This window comes from Procambarus clarkii, chromosome 91, assembly GCF_040958095.1.
Source record: "Procambarus clarkii isolate CNS0578487 chromosome 91, FALCON_Pclarkii_2.0, whole genome shotgun sequence".
In the NCBI taxonomy this organism is placed as follows: Eukaryota; Metazoa; Arthropoda; class Malacostraca; order Decapoda; family Cambaridae; genus Procambarus; species Procambarus clarkii.
In genome coordinates, this window is record NC_091240.1 from 1738487 (window position 1) to 1758583 (window position 20097).

Genomic DNA, 20097 nt, shown 5'->3' on the forward strand with positions numbered 1-20097 from the left:
TCTTGGGTGATGGCATTTTTGAAGGCTCCTTTACGTGCAACATGGGGAATTAGATGACGGGTAATGTGAGGCGTGTTGTGCATTGCTTTGGCTAGTTGATCTACTAGTTCATTATGGAGAATACCACAATGCGCTGGGACCCATTGGATAGAGGTATCATAACCGTTCAAACGATGTTCATGAAGAAGTTGAAGACACGGGTAAACAAACTCCTTGCACGTTTTTGAAGAGTACGTAATTGCTTGAATCGCACTCTTGGAGTCACTGCAGATTGTATATGTCCCGATTGGTAATGTTGTGATTATTTGGAGAGCTTGATATAAGGCATATAATTCAGCTGTGAAAACAGATAGTTGGTTTGGTAACCGCCATTCCTGCTTGAGATGGTATTCCGGTATCCATACAGCGCTAGTGACCGAGGGTACGTTGTTCATGATGATGCGAGATCCATCTGTATAAATCGCTGTGGTATTTGGGTAGCAATTTTTCATTGTTGAGAGAAAGACTGAGGCTATGGCTGAGTTTGGTGCAGACTTTGGAATGTTGTCTTCGAGTTGTATTGCTGTATTAGGAGTTGTATAAAGCCAAGGTGGAATAGGGGGAACAGTAAGTTGGGTTTCCGAGTTTTGGAGTAGAGAGAGGTCTATATTGAGGTTATTTGTAGCCCGCGTGAGGAAAGGTTGTGAGTGATTGGTTGGGGAGCGGGGGTTATGTGGGTTAACTGTTGGGTTAATTTTTGATCTGTATGGGTGTGTCTGGTGAGCAGTGGTACAGAGTGACAGATAGTTGGCACACATTATGTCTCGTCTGGTGGCTATGCTTGTGAGGCCCGTTTCCCCGTAAAGTCCGAGGATAGGAGTGGAACGCATTGCGCCACATATAAGTCGCATGGCATTGTTTTGGATGACCTCTAGGCTCTGTAGGTTAGTAGGCGCAGCCGACGCATATGCTTGGCAACAATAGTCTAGTTGGCTGCGAATGTAGGTTGTATAGAAACGGAGCAGGATTTTATGGTGTGCTCCCCAGGTGGTGCCAGTGAGGGCTTTCAGTATGGCGAGTCGGGGTTGTGTCGTCTGTTTAAGGTGTTGAATGTGTGCTGTCCAGGTAAGTGAGGGCGAGTCTAAGTGCATGCCAAGGTATTTATCCATTCTTATTCAAATGATGTTCTCGTACGTGTTGGATGGGAGTGTTGTGTATTGTGAGGGTGGGTAGATGAACAAGTCTTTTTTTAGTGAAAATTTGATAATAGGTTTTGGTAGTACTAACTTGAAGGCCCCATTGTTGTGTCCAATCTATGAGGTGATCAAGTGCTGTTTGCATTGTTGAGACTGTATTAGGTAAGGCGTTGTCTGAATAATACAGTGTTAAGTCGTCGGCGTACGCCGAGAGGTTAACAGGATGGGTGTTAGGCAAATCTGCTAAGAATGCAGCAAAAAGGGTTGGGCTTAGTATGGAGCCTTGTGGGACACCCGTTTGTATTGGGATGTCATCGGAAAACTCGCCTTGTATATAGACTTTAGAGGTCCTGTTCGTAAGATAGGATTTTAACCATAAAAGTAATCTTCCCTGTACGAATAAATGCGCAAGCTTTGCGAGGAGGCAAGTATGAGGAATGCTATCAAAAGCTCCTTTGAGGTCTAAGTAGAGAACAATACAAAATTTGCTGCTTCTGAGGGAGGTGCGGATTTCATGTTCAAGGCAAAGAATTTGATCGAGTGTGGAGCATTGCGGTCGAAATCCAGCTTGGAGTGACGGTATAATATTATTATATTCTAGGTACCATTGGAGGCGAGTATGTACTAGTCTTTCCATGACTTTACTGAGACATGATAGTAGGGAAATAGGTCTATATGACGCAGGTTGGGATGGGTCTTTTCCTGGTTTAAGGAACGGAAGAATAATACTGGTCTGCCATTGTGAGGGAATATTTCCGTGAGTCCAGCATAGGTTGTAATAGTTTAGGAGAGTACTATGTGCAGTTGATGGAAGATGTTTAATGAGTTCATATGGAATTCCATCCTCTCCAGGTGCCTTGCCAAGAGGTAGGCGGGTTAAGGCTAATTGTAGCTCGCTTAAGGTGTATATGTTGTCGACGCCAGGCATGGGTAGCAGTATGGCACGGTCAATTTCTTGTCTGAGGAGGAGTTCTTGGGCATGAAAGAAGGGTGTTGAGAGGGTAACTTTAAGACATTCAGCAAGAACATTTGCACGCTCCTGAGGTGTTTGACAGAGTGAACCGTTGATCATCAGGGGGAACGAAGGGAATGTTGGGCGACCTTTAATGCTGTTAAATGTAGCCCAGACTTTTGAATGTGGCGTAGTGGGTGTGAGGCTATCACAAAATTTTGCCCATGATGCTCGCTTTGCTGACAGTATGGTTTTTTTTGCTTCTGCTGTAGCCCGCCGGAGATTAACCCAATTCTGTAGGGAGGGTTGACGTCTTTGTTTTTGTATGGCTCGTCGGCGTAAAGCGACTGTTCGTGCACATTCCGCGTTCCACCACGGCTTAAGTGGTTTGTTGGACCTATGTCCTGAAGTTTTCTTGAGCATTTGGGTTGCTGCAGAATTTATGGCCGAGGTGATTGTGGACAGTCGCGTGTTGGGGTCTACATCGTCTGTATCTGGGAGACAGACAGTATCAGCCCATTTTTTCTTATCTAGTTTCTTAATGTTCCACTTGGGGAGCGTTAGGGGGTGGGTTGGTGGCTGAAAGTTAGTAAATTTTATAATGAGGGGTTTGTGGTCACTACCAATATCTGGTCCAGTATGAAACTGTAGTTCTTGTTGAAAGTGTGCAGAGCCAAAGCAGATGTCCAGTGAGGCTTCATAATTGGTTCTGTAGTTAAAGTAGGTTGCAAGGTAGGGCGGCGAAAGAAGAATATATGGTGTAATGTCTAAGTAGTTATATAAATCGGTGCCTGCAGTATTCTGGGTACCTCTACTCCATGTGGGGTGGTTTGTATTGAGATCACCTGTAACAATGATCGGGTGCCGTAATTAGTTTAGATAGAATTCTAGTTCATTTAAATTTATTGTGCCACCAGGGTTGTATATACCCAGAAAAGATATGTTTGTACCATTGTAGGGTATTAGGCATGCTAAAATTTCTAGTTTACCATTTACAACATGTGTAAGCGTTACATGTTTACATGACATGTTACTCTGTGTTAGGAGGAAAATACCACCACCCATACGGTTTGGTCTGTCCAGTCTCTGCATCTGAAAGTTTTTAAAAATAGGATTTTGTTTAGGGGTGAGCCAGGATTCGGTTATGAAAGCTAAGTCCGGTTTGGATGAGTAAAGGAATTGTTTAAGTTCTGTGAGAGATGTTTTAATGCTTTTTGCGTTCCAAGTCATGAATGTTAGGGGAGCCATTTAGGATGTGTGGGTTATGGATGTGTCTGTTTTCCTTGGCATGCCAGTAGTAGTACGTGTTGGATACCTAGATGTGGATGTGGGCTGTGCCTTACTCTTGGTACTGGCGGTTTGGGTTTGTGGCAAGTCAGCCTGTGGAATGATTTTGGTAAGGCGTACTAGGGAGTTATTTATGAGTTTTTCTATCATCTGTTCAAACAATGTGTGTCCAGCAATGGTGGCTTTGTTTGGGCGGATGTCAGTGTCTGTAGCTGTTGATGGGATGTCTTTTGGGTCAGCCTCAGGGGTGGGTTGTGTTACTTGTGTAAAGAATTTAGTTAGCAGTCGGTCCAGCGTCTTTTCTAGTGCATTTTCAATGCGTGTGACAAAAGTTTCAACAAGTTCATTTTCAATGCGAGTGACAAGAGTTTCAACAAGATCAGGATTCAGTTGTGCATTTTGTGAGGGATGGTTGGACCCTAGGGTTGTGGGAGTGTCGGTGACAGATATATCAGGTACAAGCAAAGGCTGTGTTTGATGATGGGCTGTGTTAGGTTGTTTCAGTGCACTACTGTATAGCAGGTTGTTGGTAGGGAGAACCTTAGTTTTTGCTGCTGCTGCTATGTATGAGGGACATTGTTTGAATGTAATGTCGTGGTCGCCACCACAGTTTGAGCAGGTGAGTGTATCTGATGTACAATCTTGCGTGTAATGGGAACCAGAGCATTTCCCACTTTTAATGTCTTTGGTGCAGCCTTTCCAGGTATGGTTAAAACCTTTACATTTAAAACACTGAGTGGGACGTGGTATATACACCTCTAGTTTATGGAGGAAGCCATTTAACCAAATCCTCTCAGGGGGGATGTAGTCTAGAAAGGTAAGCAGAGCAGTGCCTGTATCACTCAGTTCTCCGTCTGTTCTTCGCATAAATTTTTGATTCCATGGATCGGGATGTCATGTGTCTCAAGTTGTGCTTTGATATCATCTACACTGATGTCTACCACATGTCGGATTACATATTTTGTTAATCGGTCCCCTAGTGGTTTATAGCACTTGACTTTATGGCCACAGATGTCAGTAATGTCTGAAAGCTTTAGTTCTTCGCCATGTTTGTGGTCCACTGCGATCAGGTTTTTCTGTTTATTTGATCTCATATTGTGCACGTTGATCCCGAATATCTTGGGAATGGCATTATATAAGATACTTTGTGCTCGGCTATTTCTGAACACATTTTCCTCTTCGCCATCAAAGGCAATGATGAAAGTTTACAAATCAGAAGAACTTGGCCTACCTTGGTTGAGCTGTGGAGGTTGATACTGAGGCCGCGTGGTGCCGGCATGGTCTCTGTTTACCTCTGTAAGTGTGGCGGCGTTTCGCCTCCAATCTGTTTGCTGTCTATGAAATCTCCATCTAGATCCTCTTCTAAGACCGGGTGATGTTCATGATCTAAATGTGTGGTATGCAACAGTGGTTCCCCAGTGTCCTCAAAGGTATCGTCAATATTTGCAGGAGAGACGCTGCGCGAACCTCCACCAGACGCCATGACGCTCCAGCTAGCCCCCACGTTTTTCTGGTGTTTTGTGCGTTCGATCATGTTTGTGGTCCCGATGGGTAGTGTTAACGCTGGCGGGAGTCGTTCTTATGAGGCCCGGATTAGTCCACATCACTCAACGTCATTTAATAACTATATGCTTGTTAAGTAGATGATTTTAACTGTTAATAGCATTATATTGTGGTTTTAATATTAACCAATAATATATATATATATATATATATATATATATATATATATATATAGATATATATATATATATATATATATATATATATATATATATATATATATATATATTTATTTATTTATTTATATACGAAACGTACAAATTTTGTGTCGTAAATGGTTAAAATATATGTGTGTGGTGCGTAGTGACTAGTATCCGAGGGATCCTGAGTGGCGTTCGTAGTAACATTTCCTCAGAACGTAAACAAACAAGGGAAGCTGGCTTGGAAATTCTCGCAGTTTGACTATTTCTTGCTTGCCTTTTAGACCGGATCGTTCTTTGAACGTTAAGCTAATTCGATGATGGAGGTAATTGTAGCAAACGTGGACAAGATAACCTTCGATATAGAGACACAGCTGGAGGAGCAAGTGGGGGCACAAATGCTGCCCTTCCCTGGCATGGACAGTGAGTATTCTGGACGCCTTGCGTCTCCCTCGAGGCCTTTATATTATTATAAGTTTTCTCCTGCTCTTGATGACCAACCACTTGGGCTGGACGGTAGGGCGACGGTCTCGCTTCACGCAGGTCGGCGTTCAATCCCCGACCGTCCAAATGGTTGGGCACCATTCCTTCTCCCCCGTCCCATCCCAAATCCTTATCCTGACCCTCTTCCAAGTGCTATATAGTCGTAATAGCTTGGCGCTTTCCACCTGAAAGTTTCCTTCCTTCCTTCCTGCTCTTTGAATCGTCCTCTAAATTGTCATTTGGTGTGGAGAGACAGGTTCAAAAGTTGACGTGCCTAGTCATGCAGTTTCTGGTCACATGTAAGAATATCCATAGTAGCCTGCTATATTTTAAACCCTGGGCTGTCTAAAATAAATTCAACAATATCTATAATGTACATAAAGTGAAGAATTGTGGGTAAATGGTAAGAAGTTGTAAAGGAAATGGCTTGACCCAACAGACAGTTTACAGAAAAGTTTTTTTTAGTCTGAACTAGTTTCTTTGATATGCATTAAAAATATGTGAAACTTATTGTATAGTGTACGCATACAAAGCTTTTTACAAAATATAAAATCTTATTCAAAATGAATTTTAAAAATAAAATTGGACTCAATAGTGTGAGAAATGGTAGTGAAGAAAATTACCACTCTAAGTCGTCGTCTCTGAACGTTGCTACTGGAAAAGGGGCACTTTGCTATAAATGTTTATTTGCAGTATAGTTTTATTTGGATAAAATTTATGTTTAAAGAGCCAAATTATATTGAAGCTGTTGAAATACATATTTGTAATGTTCTGTTTTTTCAGTGTATCATTTGGTAGTTAAATTTTCTATGTACTTAATTTGATGTCTGTGAAGGGATGAGTATATTCTGTACAACAGTCTGGCATTAGTAAACTGTGATGTGTCATGGAATGCCCAGGCTGTGAATATTGCATGTAAGTTTCTGAGAACGAGCTACTTCAATAGTGAAATTGCTAAATGTGAGCAGTTCTTACCAAAACCAATTAAAATATTGGGTTGCTTAAGATATATCCTTGAAGTATTATAATATCCATGTATTATAATACTACAATAAAGAAAATCAAATATGATAATCTAAGTTAGGATGGATAAAACAAACTTGGTTACGTTTAATACATTGCTTATAATTAATACTCAGTACATTGGTTAAGCATTGTGGCATATAAACAAAACATTCCTGTCTAGGTTCCACACCAATTATTTAATCATTAAATGTAAACACTAAACAATGATCATATTTATCACTGATGTGATAAAGTGGTCACTTAGTTGTAGTCACTAATTATATAGAAATTAACAGTTACGTAAAATATCTTGAAGTTTTACAGACCCTACTTAGTTTTCTAAATCATGATACAGTATAGATAATATAGGGTAAATATACAATTATACTCTAAAGTAATAAAAAAAATTGGGGCAAAATAATCAATCTGAAAATATTGCAAAATTTTTATTAGGTTTTGATAGCAAAATACTGTAATATGTTTGCATAGAGCCAAAAAATTGCTATAATAAATGTAAAATAATGAAGATTGTTGATTTATTTGGTAATGATTGTGGGTAACTTATTACTACTGCATTTTTTAAGGAAGTAACTGCTGTTGTTTTTCTTCACTACATGGTGAACTGAATGATGCATAGTGTTAGCTGACTTTATGGCAGTGTAAGGTGGATGGAAAAGTTTATTTCTTTTAATGAATGTCACAATCCTTCTCACTATCAACTGCTTGAAACATACCAGAAAAAGGGCAAAGGTAAATTAGTTAAACATGAGCAGCCCCGAGTAAAAACATGTTGCCAACACACTATTAATCTATGGTTTTCAAGATACAAAAAATGACATTTGCAGTTGTTGATTTGAGCAATTTTCCAACAATACACATAAAGCTATTTAAATAATAGTTCGACACAAGTATCTCTCCATTTTTTAATATTGGCACAAAATTTGCAACCCTCCACTACTCTGGGTACTCTGCTCAATCTCTAAGGACTTATTTAATATGCAAGACAAAGTCTCACTATCTCTTCTTTACATTTTTTAAGTATCCCTAAGTATGAAATCCTTCAGCTTGCCATAGATGCCGTGGCAGCCTGTGTTTAATCAATCTTTCACCTTTCATTTTACTTTTACTCTACAGTATTCTAAAAGAAGGGTGAGGGGTCATAAATCATATCACTTGAATTAGAATCTTACAAAGATGCTGAAGGATTTACTGATGTGAGTCCTTACCTGCTCCATTGCATTCAGTATGCAGAGAGGTAATGGTGGTGAATGGTTAGTATACAGAAAATAAAAAGTGCAGCTATCTTATGATAGATTATTTTTCAAATCACAATTAGATTAGAAATTTGTGATTGTTTATTTGGGAAGCTGTCCAATTAATTCTTAATTTTTTTCAGAATCAATAGCTGCAGTGTGCACATTTTACATGCGTGGGAACTGCAGCAAAAGTGTCAACTGTCCCTTCCGTCATGTTCGCGGAGACAGGACTGTGGTTTGCAAGCATTGGCTTCGTGGATTGTGCAAAAAGGGTGACCAGTGTGAATTTCTCCACGAGTATGATATGTCAAAAATGCCAGAATGCTACTTCTACTCTCGTTTCAGTAAGTATTATCTGTAACTTTGCAACTTATTTTCTCTAATGTATTTGCATCTTCTTTTTAATATCCTTGAAATGGTACATTGCATAATTACTCAAAAATATATCTGGACCTCTCCACAAGATCTTGTAAGAAGGTTTTAACTGATGTAAAAAACCTTCACATGTTGCTTTAATTAATATTCTGTATGTAGAGTACATACCACTTGGATGTTGTAATTAGAATACCATACATACCATTTGGTTGTAATTAGAATACCATACATACCATTTGATTAAGTGGAGTAATAGTCTATATACCATGACTATTTTAAGTGGAGTAGGGGAATGCAGATATGATTCATCCCTCAAATATATTTAACTCTGGAGTCACAGTTTTAGACAAATCAGCTTAGTCCTCATTCCATTTGTCATCGTTTTTGTCTAGGCTACAAATGGTTAATATATTAGGTCACTATATATCATAGAATTCAAGCAGCATGCAAAAACCACCATTGAATGTACTGAAATGCCTGGACGAGCCCTGGTGGATTCCTGAAGCTATCTCACTTAGATGGCTCCCAACTACTAGGTCACATCATCCACAGAGTTCTGTTTGGCCTACTGGGGACCATAGCCAAAACCTGCCCCCCTCAGAGATGCAGGGGACTGGTGACATCCCCCCTCCCCCACTGGGAATCATCCAGAAAGTGAATCAATACAGATCCCTGCTGGGTTCAAAAGGACCGAAGGCTCAAAACTGTCAAACGAACTCCCTAAACATTATAAATAAAGGGGATGAATCTCTCGATACTATTGTGAGCTCATTAGCAATCATCTTCCACCAGTAAAGGAGGAGGCTGAAGCTCCAGGTCTTTGCAGCCTTCCATGCCAGTTTTGGAGCAGATGTGAAGACCACAAACACCAACCTACGAATCTGGAAGGGAGGGAGGGAATCGGGGAGCCAGGGGCTGTTTTTTGGGGAGAGAGAGACCCTTGTGGGTCCCTGAAGCTAACTACCCATGGAGAAGAAACACAAGGGGCTTACCATCGAGGAGAGATGGCAGGTAATCAAGACAAAGCATAGAACTGGACAAGGGACAGCCAAAGGCAACACAGGCATGGCAAGGCTGGGGACATTAGGTAATTAATGGTTTAGGTGTTCGACCACCTAAACCCCATGTCTGAATATCAGCCCAGGACATGTTAGCAAAGACCACTACAAGAGCAGCATACAAACATCATGGTCATAAGGGTAGACCACAGGCTGGCTAGAATCGATATCACTGTGGATGACCTGAGAAACATGAGCCTTGAAACAGGAAACCAAGGAAGACAGATTAAAAGAAAAAGAAAGAGTCACCTCTTCTGTCTCTTTAGTGAAACATAAACCTATGCATAAATTCATTTTCCTTCACTCATTATAATTTTTGGGAGTCATGACATTTATTTTTTATATAATTTTCCTCCACAGATGCCTGTCACAATAAGGAGTGTCCTTTCCTACACATAAACCCAGATATGAAAATGAAAGACTGTCCGTGGTATGATAGAGGATTTTGCCGTCATGGTCCTCAGTGTCGCAATCGTCATGTACGACGAGTCCTCTGCATGAATTATTTCTCGGGCTTCTGTCCAGATGGATCAGGTTGCAAATTTATGCAGTACGTGTTAGATCTGTTTATGTTATGTAAAAAAGTTTGTTTTCATGAAATGGGTCTTTCAAGCCCATTTCTATGTTAACTACTAATAGACATTTTATTTTTTTTTGTTACTCAGGCAGCCTAATTTGATGTCAGACTTTCCTGACAACTGCTTGATAAATGAGGATGTTTATGCTTGCAATTCTACATGATTGTACCCATTATAACTTAGCTGATAAGAAATCTTCTGAAGAATAGTGTTAAATTCCATCTTGGAAGTATAAACTTTCATACCAATACATTTTAAACTTACTCTACTGGCCATACATTAAAAAGTTTCAGATATGTGGTGTTAATTTTGTGTTCTCTCATGGTGTTACATAAAAAAAAATTGCCAACTTTTCCATATATTTCTCTTGTATCCTCTGTTGCATCTCTGATTGGTAAGATGCAATTTATACAAACAGGTAAGGGACTTCACCTTAAAATATTGTACTTGTGTTTATTATATGAGTTACCACTTTATCTCTTATTTATTAATATGTTCCATGTAAATGATAAGCCTTTAGCCATATTTGATTGGTTTAATTACCATGTAATTTGCAGCCCAAGATTTGAGTTGCCACAGATAATGGAAGACAAACAATTGCCTCATAAAAAACAGGGGATCACTTGTCATTACTGTGGAGAAGCTGGACACAAAGCATCACACTGCTACAAAGCTAATCCAGAACTAAGGGAGCAAAATGCAATCATTGTAAGTAGTCTTTAAGATTCAGAGTAAAAAAAAGTTGTAAGTAAGGACACATTGATAACATTTTACAGTTAATACTGTACCTTTAATAATGCAGTTAATAATAATACTATTAATGCTGTAGTCTGTATTTAGTTATACCAGCAGTGATTGTTGTTTCATGGTGTATTTGAAGGGAACATTTGGTGGAGAAATCCATTACATTCACCAGAGTAGTTGGGGGTTGCATGTAAAACTTGGATACTGTACTTAGATTGACTACCAGCTTCGTGCCTCCAGATTCCTAGTTGATCCAGGTAGATCCCAGGTTGTGTAACCTTTAGCATATCATGGTCCTTGGGTTAAGGCACACATCTGAGGTTACCCAGGATGCTGGTTTGATGACCATTCTGCTCTTAAGCATTTTCTTCTTGTCCTAGCAATACTAAAAGCAAAAATAAAAACTAACGTTTTTCTTTTTGCTTTTAGTGTTGGTCTCAATTAGGTTGCATAGATTTGTCTTGAAGAGTCCATGTTTAGATTTTCAATGTTTTTATGATTGCCAACTTCCCTTGTGTTGCCAATGTTATCCTGCTTATGTGTGCCTCTGGTGTTAGTATTGGAATTATACCCACTTTTACTCTTTCCTTTTCCTATTTCTGTAGTTATGTTTATGTTACGATTTTGATTCCTTCTAGTCTTATACCCTTTCTAATCTGCATTACATTACCTTGTTGGGAGTTGAACTCAAGTAGCTATTTGTCACATATTCCTAGAGCTTGTCAAGACTTTACTGCAGTTATCTACTCATCTTTTTTTTTTTCATTAGCTTTGCATTTTCTGCAAACATGAGCATTTATTGAGCTCCATCCCTAGGTTAGGTCATTCACAGAGATCAGGAATAGTGACAGGCCTAGGACTGAGCTTTGAGAGGACCCATGCTTTTACAACCCTGTAGCCTGACACCAAGTAAACAAGCAACATGTCATCACACTGTGTGCCACTCGAGGCCAGAGCAGGCGTCCACCCCGTATAGCTTCAGCCGACAAACTGACGATTCGGCTGATGGCTCGATGGGCTGGGACCCCCTCTCCCCCTTCAAGGGGTGAGGGGGTGGGGGTGGCGTGAATGAGTGGCACACGGTGTGATGGCGTATTGCTCGTTTGCTTGTTTTTGTTTAGGGGGGGGGTTCTCGCCTCTGTTCAGTCTCAGGTTGCAATATTTCTACCAGGAGGGGTCTGCTTTGAAGCGCCTACCTTTCTGGGTGCTCAACCCCGGTCGATGGCTGACATGAATATTTTCATACATCTAAGTTTCATAGGCCATTGCTTCCTTTGCCTCTCTGAGGAGACCATATTCTGGCCAGTAGGCATGACAACTCCATATGACTGAAATCCTGTACTAATATTAGCTAATATTAGTCGAATAGCTCCAGGGTGCCTCCGGGGGCTCTACCCAGAAAATGGCGTTTCATTACATTCAACGCTGGTCTTAAGAAAATGCAGTCCACTTTGCCTCTTTTTTTTGTCATTAGACAACTTGATAGTGGTCCGGGATGACTCAAAACGTCACCAATTCCTTTACTTTCAGATTTGTGGGTTGGGTGTTCTGTCATATGAACTCTTTATCACATTTCCAGTCTCCGTGGTGTAGTGGTAAGACACTCGCCTGGCGTTCCGCGAGGGCTTTGTCATGGGTTCGTATTCTGGCTGGGGAGGATTTACTGGGCACAAATCCTTAACTGTAGCCTCTGTTTAACTCAACAGTAAAATGGGTACTTGGTTGTAAAAACGATTCTTCGCGGCGGGGATCGTATTCCAGGGACTTGCCCGAAACGCTACGCGTACTAGTGGTTGTACAAGAATGTAACAACTCTTTTATATATCTCAAAAAAAAAAATGTTAGGCTATTTTTTTAATTGGCTTTTTTAGAATTTTGTAAGGAATGCATGGTAGTGACACTGGTCTATAGTTCTGTGCTTTGTATCGGTCCCTTTTCTTGAATATTAGAGCTACATTTAACTTACTCCATATTTATGTTATCCTCCAGTCTCTTTTTGCAGATGATGAGTCACAATATCGTGGCTGAAGATATGATGACCAAACCACACATTAGAAGATGGAGAAATGACAACGTTTCGGTCCGTCCTTGACCATTATCAAGTAACCAAACGTTGTCGTTTCTCCATCTCCAGTCTCTTAGTGCTATACAGTATTTAAATTATAGTTTGTGGGTAACAAAGTGCCCCTGCAGCTACTGTACTGTCTGTATTGCTTCTTGCTTTCATGTCTTCCACCTTTAGTCTCCACTCTGGCTCTGTTGCCTAGCCCTCCTGGAACTCTTTGTCATGTTCCTCACACTCGTTGTTTTCCTAGATGATTCTTCTTTGTTTCCTCCGCCTGATCACATGATCTTGAGTAAAGCTGATGTTTTCATCCACTTGTGACCATGCAGCAGCATTACCTGGTTTATTTTTTTTTTTTTGACACCATGTGGATTTTTAATTGTTGTTGTTCTATACTGATGATTCTGGCATGCTCACTTCGGGCTCTTAATTATGGTACTTTACTATTATTCTCTGTGTCCCTGTTACGACCCTATTGGGTCGCAACTGGGTTCTTTCTCTGATGTTAGTAGAGTTTGGGTATCCGGCCCCAAGTTAGTACTGTAGTGGCTTTCAAGAGGTGCGTTCCGTAACGCAAGTAAATTAAAGGGGAAGGGATAAAACTTTACCAAATTAAATATATAATTACCATCACCATAAATAAATATATAAATTATCACACGGGGGGGGGGGTATAAACACTAGAATATACAATGTGGTCTTCTTCTGAAGACACGGAGTGTTCCACGGTGCTCAACGATGCTTAGCCCTTGGTCCTCTTGTGGCCTCTCGATTAATCCTTAGATTCTCGTAACGAGTCTACCCTGGCCACAGGCCAGCCAAATCACCGTCCCACTCGGTGCACCGTCATGGAGGCCGTCAACCACAAATCCAGCCTATAGCTGGCAGGTTCCAATCAGTTCCGCAGGTTAGGCCACTCCACGACCGATACTAGGGTTGCGAGCCCTAGGCAGGAGCCTCGTGTGATTCCACAGATCACTCTCCTCACTACAACACCCCAGTGGCTAGTCTTCTCCACCAGTCAGCCCCGGGTACGACAATCCCTGGATCTGCCACCTCGCAGGCAGGCTAATACAACAGTGTTCATCCGGGGGGTGACTCACAGTTTCAGCGGCAAATGCGTGTAGGTTCTACGGCTGCCTTGGGTAGACTGATCCAACGTTCATTACAGCAATCCCAGGTCGACTCTGTAATCAGACACGTCATCAGTACCGGTTACACTCTGGGGCACCTCACTTACAGGCTTAGACACAAACGCCCACCTATCCACTCCATAGATGGCGTTGCTGTCTAAGCTCCACCTCACCAGAGGTCAGCAGCGGCTGTGTTATGAGCTGATCAGGACGGGAAACTAGCCCTTGTGGCCAGTATATCTCGTCCTCACTAGATGGCGTCGTCCATTTGGAGGGGGTTTCGGGAGCTGACCCACAGATGGCGTGGTCGTCACTGCTCCGGGCTCGGACGCTGGACTCGGGTCCGTAACACCCAATATATCTCTACTTTTTCTATCTTTCTGGTAATTCCCTTCTCATCTTGTCTCACTGCCTGTTGAGACAAGTACTTGTCAACTTACTTAATGAGCACAAATATTATTGACATGTAGACATATCATGAATGATTGTTAAAAAAAATGAAATTAAAAAGAAAATGTCCCTATACTTTAAGATAATAAAAAGTAAAATAACTTCTTTTAAAGAACACTACTGTACTGGTCTTGGAGCTCATGCAGCCCATGGATAGGCTTTATATGACAGCACTGTATCAACAAATCTATCAACTAGCTATTCTCTAGTCTTGGGAGGCCTGGTTGACGACCAGACCGCGGGGATGCTAAGCCCCAAAATCAACCGACAGTAACCAAGGTAATCTCATAATATATATATTTTTTTTTTCAGAGTTTGGCTTCAGGTGGGCCAAGGAACCAACCAGGCAAAGAAAATTCAGGCCCGCCCCCAATGCACCAAATGGATAACAATCGTTTGGATAATGTCATTTGCTTCAAGGTACGGAGAGCTGCAAGTTCAGTTAAATAGCATACGCATGATCATTATCCCATTTGCAACTTTTGGATTGGATTTACCAGCTTTTTAATTTCTTTTGAGATATGATGAATGTTTTTGTCTTTTGTCTTATGATTTAAGTTTTGTTTTATATATTGTAGTTACAACTTTTTCATTCCTCTGAAGTGCCTTGAGAGATGAGTAAAAAAATGCAGTGGGGTTGGAAAAGACATGAAAGAACGCATCTTTTGATTTCCATAGTGCTGTGCCATTCAAATTCTCAAGGAACAATTCAGTTGTAAAATTAGGAAAGAACCATAAGTGCATGATGAATTAAAATCTTTTAAAATTGGTAATGCCAAATTTGAACGAATAAAACTTTTATTGATGTTGAGATCTAATGATTGAGCATAAAGATACTGTATACTGGGTAATTGTCTAGTGGACAAGGAGTTTAGCAGGTTCCGTGGTGTAGTGGTAAAGCACTCGCCCGGCACTTTGCGAGTGCTTTGGTCTGGATTCGTTTCCTGGCCGGGGAGGATTGACTGGGTGCCATTCCTTAACTGTAGCCTCTGATCACCCAGCAGTGAATGGGTACCTGATTGTTAAATGATTTGGCGGGTCATATTCCTAGGAAAAATTAAGATTAAGGACCTGCTTGAAATGCTATGCGTGCTAGTGGCTTTACAAGAATGTAAGAACTCTTGTATAAATAAATAAATAAATAAAATAAGTACACTTTCACTTTTATATGTCATCCTATACCAATGCAAAATAAAAATGCATTAAAAATTAAATAGCTTGGAAAGAATACAGTACTGTCATTCATACACTTTCTGCAGATATATAATTTATTGAGAGAATACCGAGTGTATCCAACATATATGTGCTGGGTGTTGTGAGGCAACAGACTTGTCATATGTATACTAATTGATGAGGTGATGAAAAGAATGAATACATAAAAGGGAAGAGGTAGCCCATGTAAGGTTATGTAAACTGGAGAGTTGCTAAACCATCTGAATACTTTTGTGAAGTACTGTACTGTATAGTTGAGAAGTGAAAATTGTCAAAGGTTGTTTGTCAAAATGAAAAAAATTGGAAATGTCATTGAATTAGCTGTTCAAATGACTGTCTTGGGTTGCAAAGCTTCAGTTTTTTTGTTTTTTTTTTGTGTGGGAGGGGGATATAAGAGAAACAATATTAATCTTACTGTAACATTTATTTTTAATTAAACAGTTAAGTGCTGTCGGCTATTTACATATTTGTATTGTGTCCTAAGTAGTATTATAAAATTTGTTGTTCAGCTTTTAGTTACAAAAGGTATTGACCTAAATCATTTTCTTTTTCAGTGTGGTCAGCAAGGACACTTCGCTAACAGATGTTCTAAGGGCCAGTTTGCTTTCCTTAGTTCCAGTAATTAGACATGCTTGAGTGATCTTTCAAACAAGATTGTTTTATAGTAATAGTTTTTATTACAGTTTTGATGACAAAATTATAATTTAATATCAACATAATATACAAAAGACTGAAAGTGTTTTGAATGTGAAGGACTGAATGAATAAGAGAAATACAAACTTGTACCTTGTTTTATTTTCATTACCTTAACAGCAACATTGAAATTGATGGCAATTGCTTGGTAAGCATTTATGCTGAAAAAGAAGCATGAAAAAACTGAAAAGCATTCTCTCATCAAAACATGTAACTGCTTGAAGAAAATTAGAGATCTGAAGGTAATGAGGCATACGATCATTGCCATCGTTGAAAACTCCCCAACCGAAATGCGTCCAATTCCACCAGATGACAACCCGTGTCACCTAAGGCAGCAGCAATTCTGCTCTCTCACAAGCCACCAGGACTGAACCCCTCCATCCATGGAAAAGAAAAGAACAGGATGGGAAGAAGGCCATTGTATTACAATCAACGATTGGTTTATGGGATGGAACCCTCAGGAGATCTAAAAGTTAATTCACAGCATGGCATCTAGGCAAAGGAGCTTTGCAATTGTTAAAAAACAAATCGGGAAATGGAAAAACGTAGCTGGGATTTAACCATGGAAGAAGGCAGAAGATGAGGGGCCCAGGGAAAATGGACACTCACAGTGTACCATACACCAAAATGCAACAAAAGCATGACGAACCATAGGGATGCCCAAGATAGAGCCAAAGGCCAAAACCCAGATGGACCACCCATAAACCCCAAGCCCAAACAACTAGAAAGACCGAGTAAAGGACAATGTACAGAATATGGGCTCCGATAGTCTATCATAATTTCTTTCCTATAGACTCTGCTGTATTGTACATTTAAAGTACACACTGTTATACAGTATATTGTTTTCATGAGCCTTGTATAGTGTATGAAGAGTGGTCTTTAGTAACTCGCTCAACTGGTGAATCTGCTACATTTTACTATTATCCATGTTACTGGATTACAGTACCACTTGACTGTTTGCCCTCTTATATGTAGTGATGATGTTGTCATGACTACTGTGCTCGACGACTCCTTTAATCTGTCGGGACCTCCAAGAGAATTTTTTTTGTATCCAGCAATGAACAGTAAGTACTGTACTCAGGTTTGCTATAAGATTTAATTCTGAATACAGTTTAGTATTTCTTATTACTCTTAGAATTAGAATTTATTTTGCTCAGTTATGTGTAATAGTAATTTATCATTGTGTTGACTGCTAGACTCTGGGGAAATATATACAGGAGTACCGGTATGTACTAACCTGGTCATTACCACACACACCAACAAGTGAAACAAAATCAGAAACTAGCAGTTTAAAAAATCAAACAAATATATAAATTATATGGTTTGTGCATGCCAGGTAAGTTACAATTCAGAACCTGGATATTATTATTAGCATACACCACATACTGTACAGTATTTGAACTGTACTGGAAGATGCCAACAATCACAATAATCCCATATTCCCTCTGAAACTTTAGGCAAAGAAAATGTAATACTTATATTGGTTTATGCTCCCATTTAGTTTCTTTTGTCTCTAACAAATTGTGTGTGCATAGTGGCAATGTACAGTACAGTATATCATAAGCATGGACATACAGTAGCATTAAGCATGTAAGTGAATTATGGAATAAAAATACCGCACTGCAGTAATTATCACATTAATATCACTAATAATAACAATGAGCAACAATAAAATAAATGAAAAATCAACACAATATTCAGTCTGGAACTCTTGCTCTTTGTATCAGTTATGTTTTTGGTGAATGTTAAAATATTCTTGGCATCTATTATGTTGTGTTTTAAAGTGCTTGACAAGCTGACCTAATCACAGAAAATTATGCCTGTATTTTTCAGTGTTAGTAGCCAGTTGGATTACACCTCACTTGTCCCCATTGTCTTAAGAATCATCACATAATAGAAGTGACATCAGAGTTGTATTGAGTGCAATCTTCTCACATTTATACTATATATTTTGAAATACTGTATAGGAAGTAAAGAATATAAAAATCTAAAATTAATCGGCTTTTAAACCAAAATAAGGCCTAGTGTATGACTCATAACCCCTTTAAGTGCTAGTCATACTGCCTTGGCATTTTCTCCTGACAATTACCTTAACTTGTATTGTATCAGCACATAGTAGTATTCCTTGCCTAATTGTGCTTACAAGGGATGAGCTTCGGCTCTAAGCCCACCCCACAACTGTCCAACTGTTATACAGGTTCCTGCATCTATTGGGCTCTCTCATATCTATATTTGAAACTGCACCGAGTCTGCCTCCACCACATCATAGTAATTACCTAAGTGTAATTACCTAAGTGTAGTTACAGGATGAGAGCTACGCTCGTGGTGTCCCGTCTTCCCAGCACTCTTTGTCATATAACGCTTTGAAACTACTGACGGTCTTGGCCTCCACCACCTTCTCACTTAACTTATTCCAACCGTCTACCACTCTATTTGCGAAGGTGAATTTTCTTATATTTCTTCGGCATCTGTGTTTAGCTAGTTTAAATCTATGGCCTCTTGTTCTTGAAGTTCCAGGTCTCAGGAAGTCTTCCCTGTCGATTTTATCAATTCCTGTTACTATTTTGTACGTAGTGATCATATCACCTCTTTTTCTTCTGTCTTCTAGTTTTGGCATATTTAATGCTTCTAACCTCTCCTCGTAGCTCTTGCCCTTCAGTTCTGGGAGCCACTTAGTAGCATGTCTTTGCACCTTTTCCAGTTTGTTGATGTGCTTCTTAAGATATGGGCACCACACAACAGCTGCATATTCTAGCTTTGGCCTAACAAAAGTCATGAACAACTTCTTTAGTATATCGCCATCCATGTATTTAAATGCAATTCTGAAGTTAGAAAGCATTGCATAGGCTCCTTGCACAATATTCTTAATGTGGTCCTCAGGTGATAGTTTTCTATCTAGAACCACTCCTAGATCTCTTTCTTTATCAGAATTCTTTAAAGATTTCTCACATAATATATAGGTTGTGTGGGGTCTATGTTCTCCTATTCCACATTCCATAACATGACATTTATTAACATTAAATTCCATTTGCCAAGTGGTGCTCCATATACTTATTTTGTCCAGGTCTTCTTGAAGGGCATGACAATCATCTAAATTTCTTATCCTTCCTATTATCTTAGCATCATCAGCAAACATGTTCATATAATTCTGTATACCAACTGGTAGATCATTTATGTACACAATAAACATCACTGGTGCAAGAACTGAACCCTGTGGTACTCCACTTGTGACATTTCTCCATTCCGATACATTGCCTCTGATTACTGCCCTCATTTTTCTATCAGTCAGAAAATTTTTCATCCATGATAGAAGCTTACCTGTCACCCCTCCAATATTTTCCAGTTTCCAGAACAACCTCTTATGTGGAACTCTGTCGAAAGCCTTTTTTAGGTCCAGATAGATGCAGTCAACCCAGCCATCTCTTTCCTGTAATATCTCTGTGGCCCGATCATAGAAACTGAGTAAATTCGATACACAGGATCTTCCTGATCGAAAACCATACTGTCTGTCTGATATTATATCATTTCTCTCCAGGTGTTCTACCCATTTAGTTTTGATTAGCTTTTCCAATACTTTCACTATTACACTTGTCAATGATACAGGTCTATAATTGAGGGGGTCTTCCCTGCTGCCACTTTTGTAGATTGGAACTATGTTAGCCTGTTTCCACACGTCTGCTACGATTCCTGTACACAGGGATGCCTGAAAGATCAGGTGAAGTGGAATGCTGAGCTCAGATGCACATTCTCTCAGAACCCATGGTGAAACGCCATCTGGTCCAGCTGCTTTGTTCCTCCCGAGCTCCTTTAGCATATTTTCCACTTCATCTCTAGACACCTCTATCCGCTCTATGTTGTTCTCTGGAATTCTTATTGTGTCTGGTTCTCTGAAGATTTCATTTTGTACAAACACACTTTGGAACTTTTC

The 20097-nt window shown here is 39.8% G+C and overlaps 1 protein-coding gene across 1 annotated transcript; it reads left to right on the forward strand.

Moving 5' to 3' along the window:
• Positions 1–5308: 5308 nt before the first annotated feature.
• Positions 5309–16259, forward strand: LOC138359448 (cleavage and polyadenylation specificity factor subunit 4-like). The gene is made up of 6 exons (XM_069318609.1): positions 5309–5540; positions 8002–8205; positions 9655–9844; positions 10430–10580; positions 14577–14684; positions 16031–16259. Exons 1-6 carry the CDS (start codon positions 5435–5437, stop codon positions 16100–16102), a joined length of 831 nt encoding a protein of 276 aa, XP_069174710.1. The 5' UTR covers positions 5309–5434; the 3' UTR covers positions 16103–16259.
• The last annotated feature ends 3838 nt before the right edge of the window (positions 16260–20097 follow it).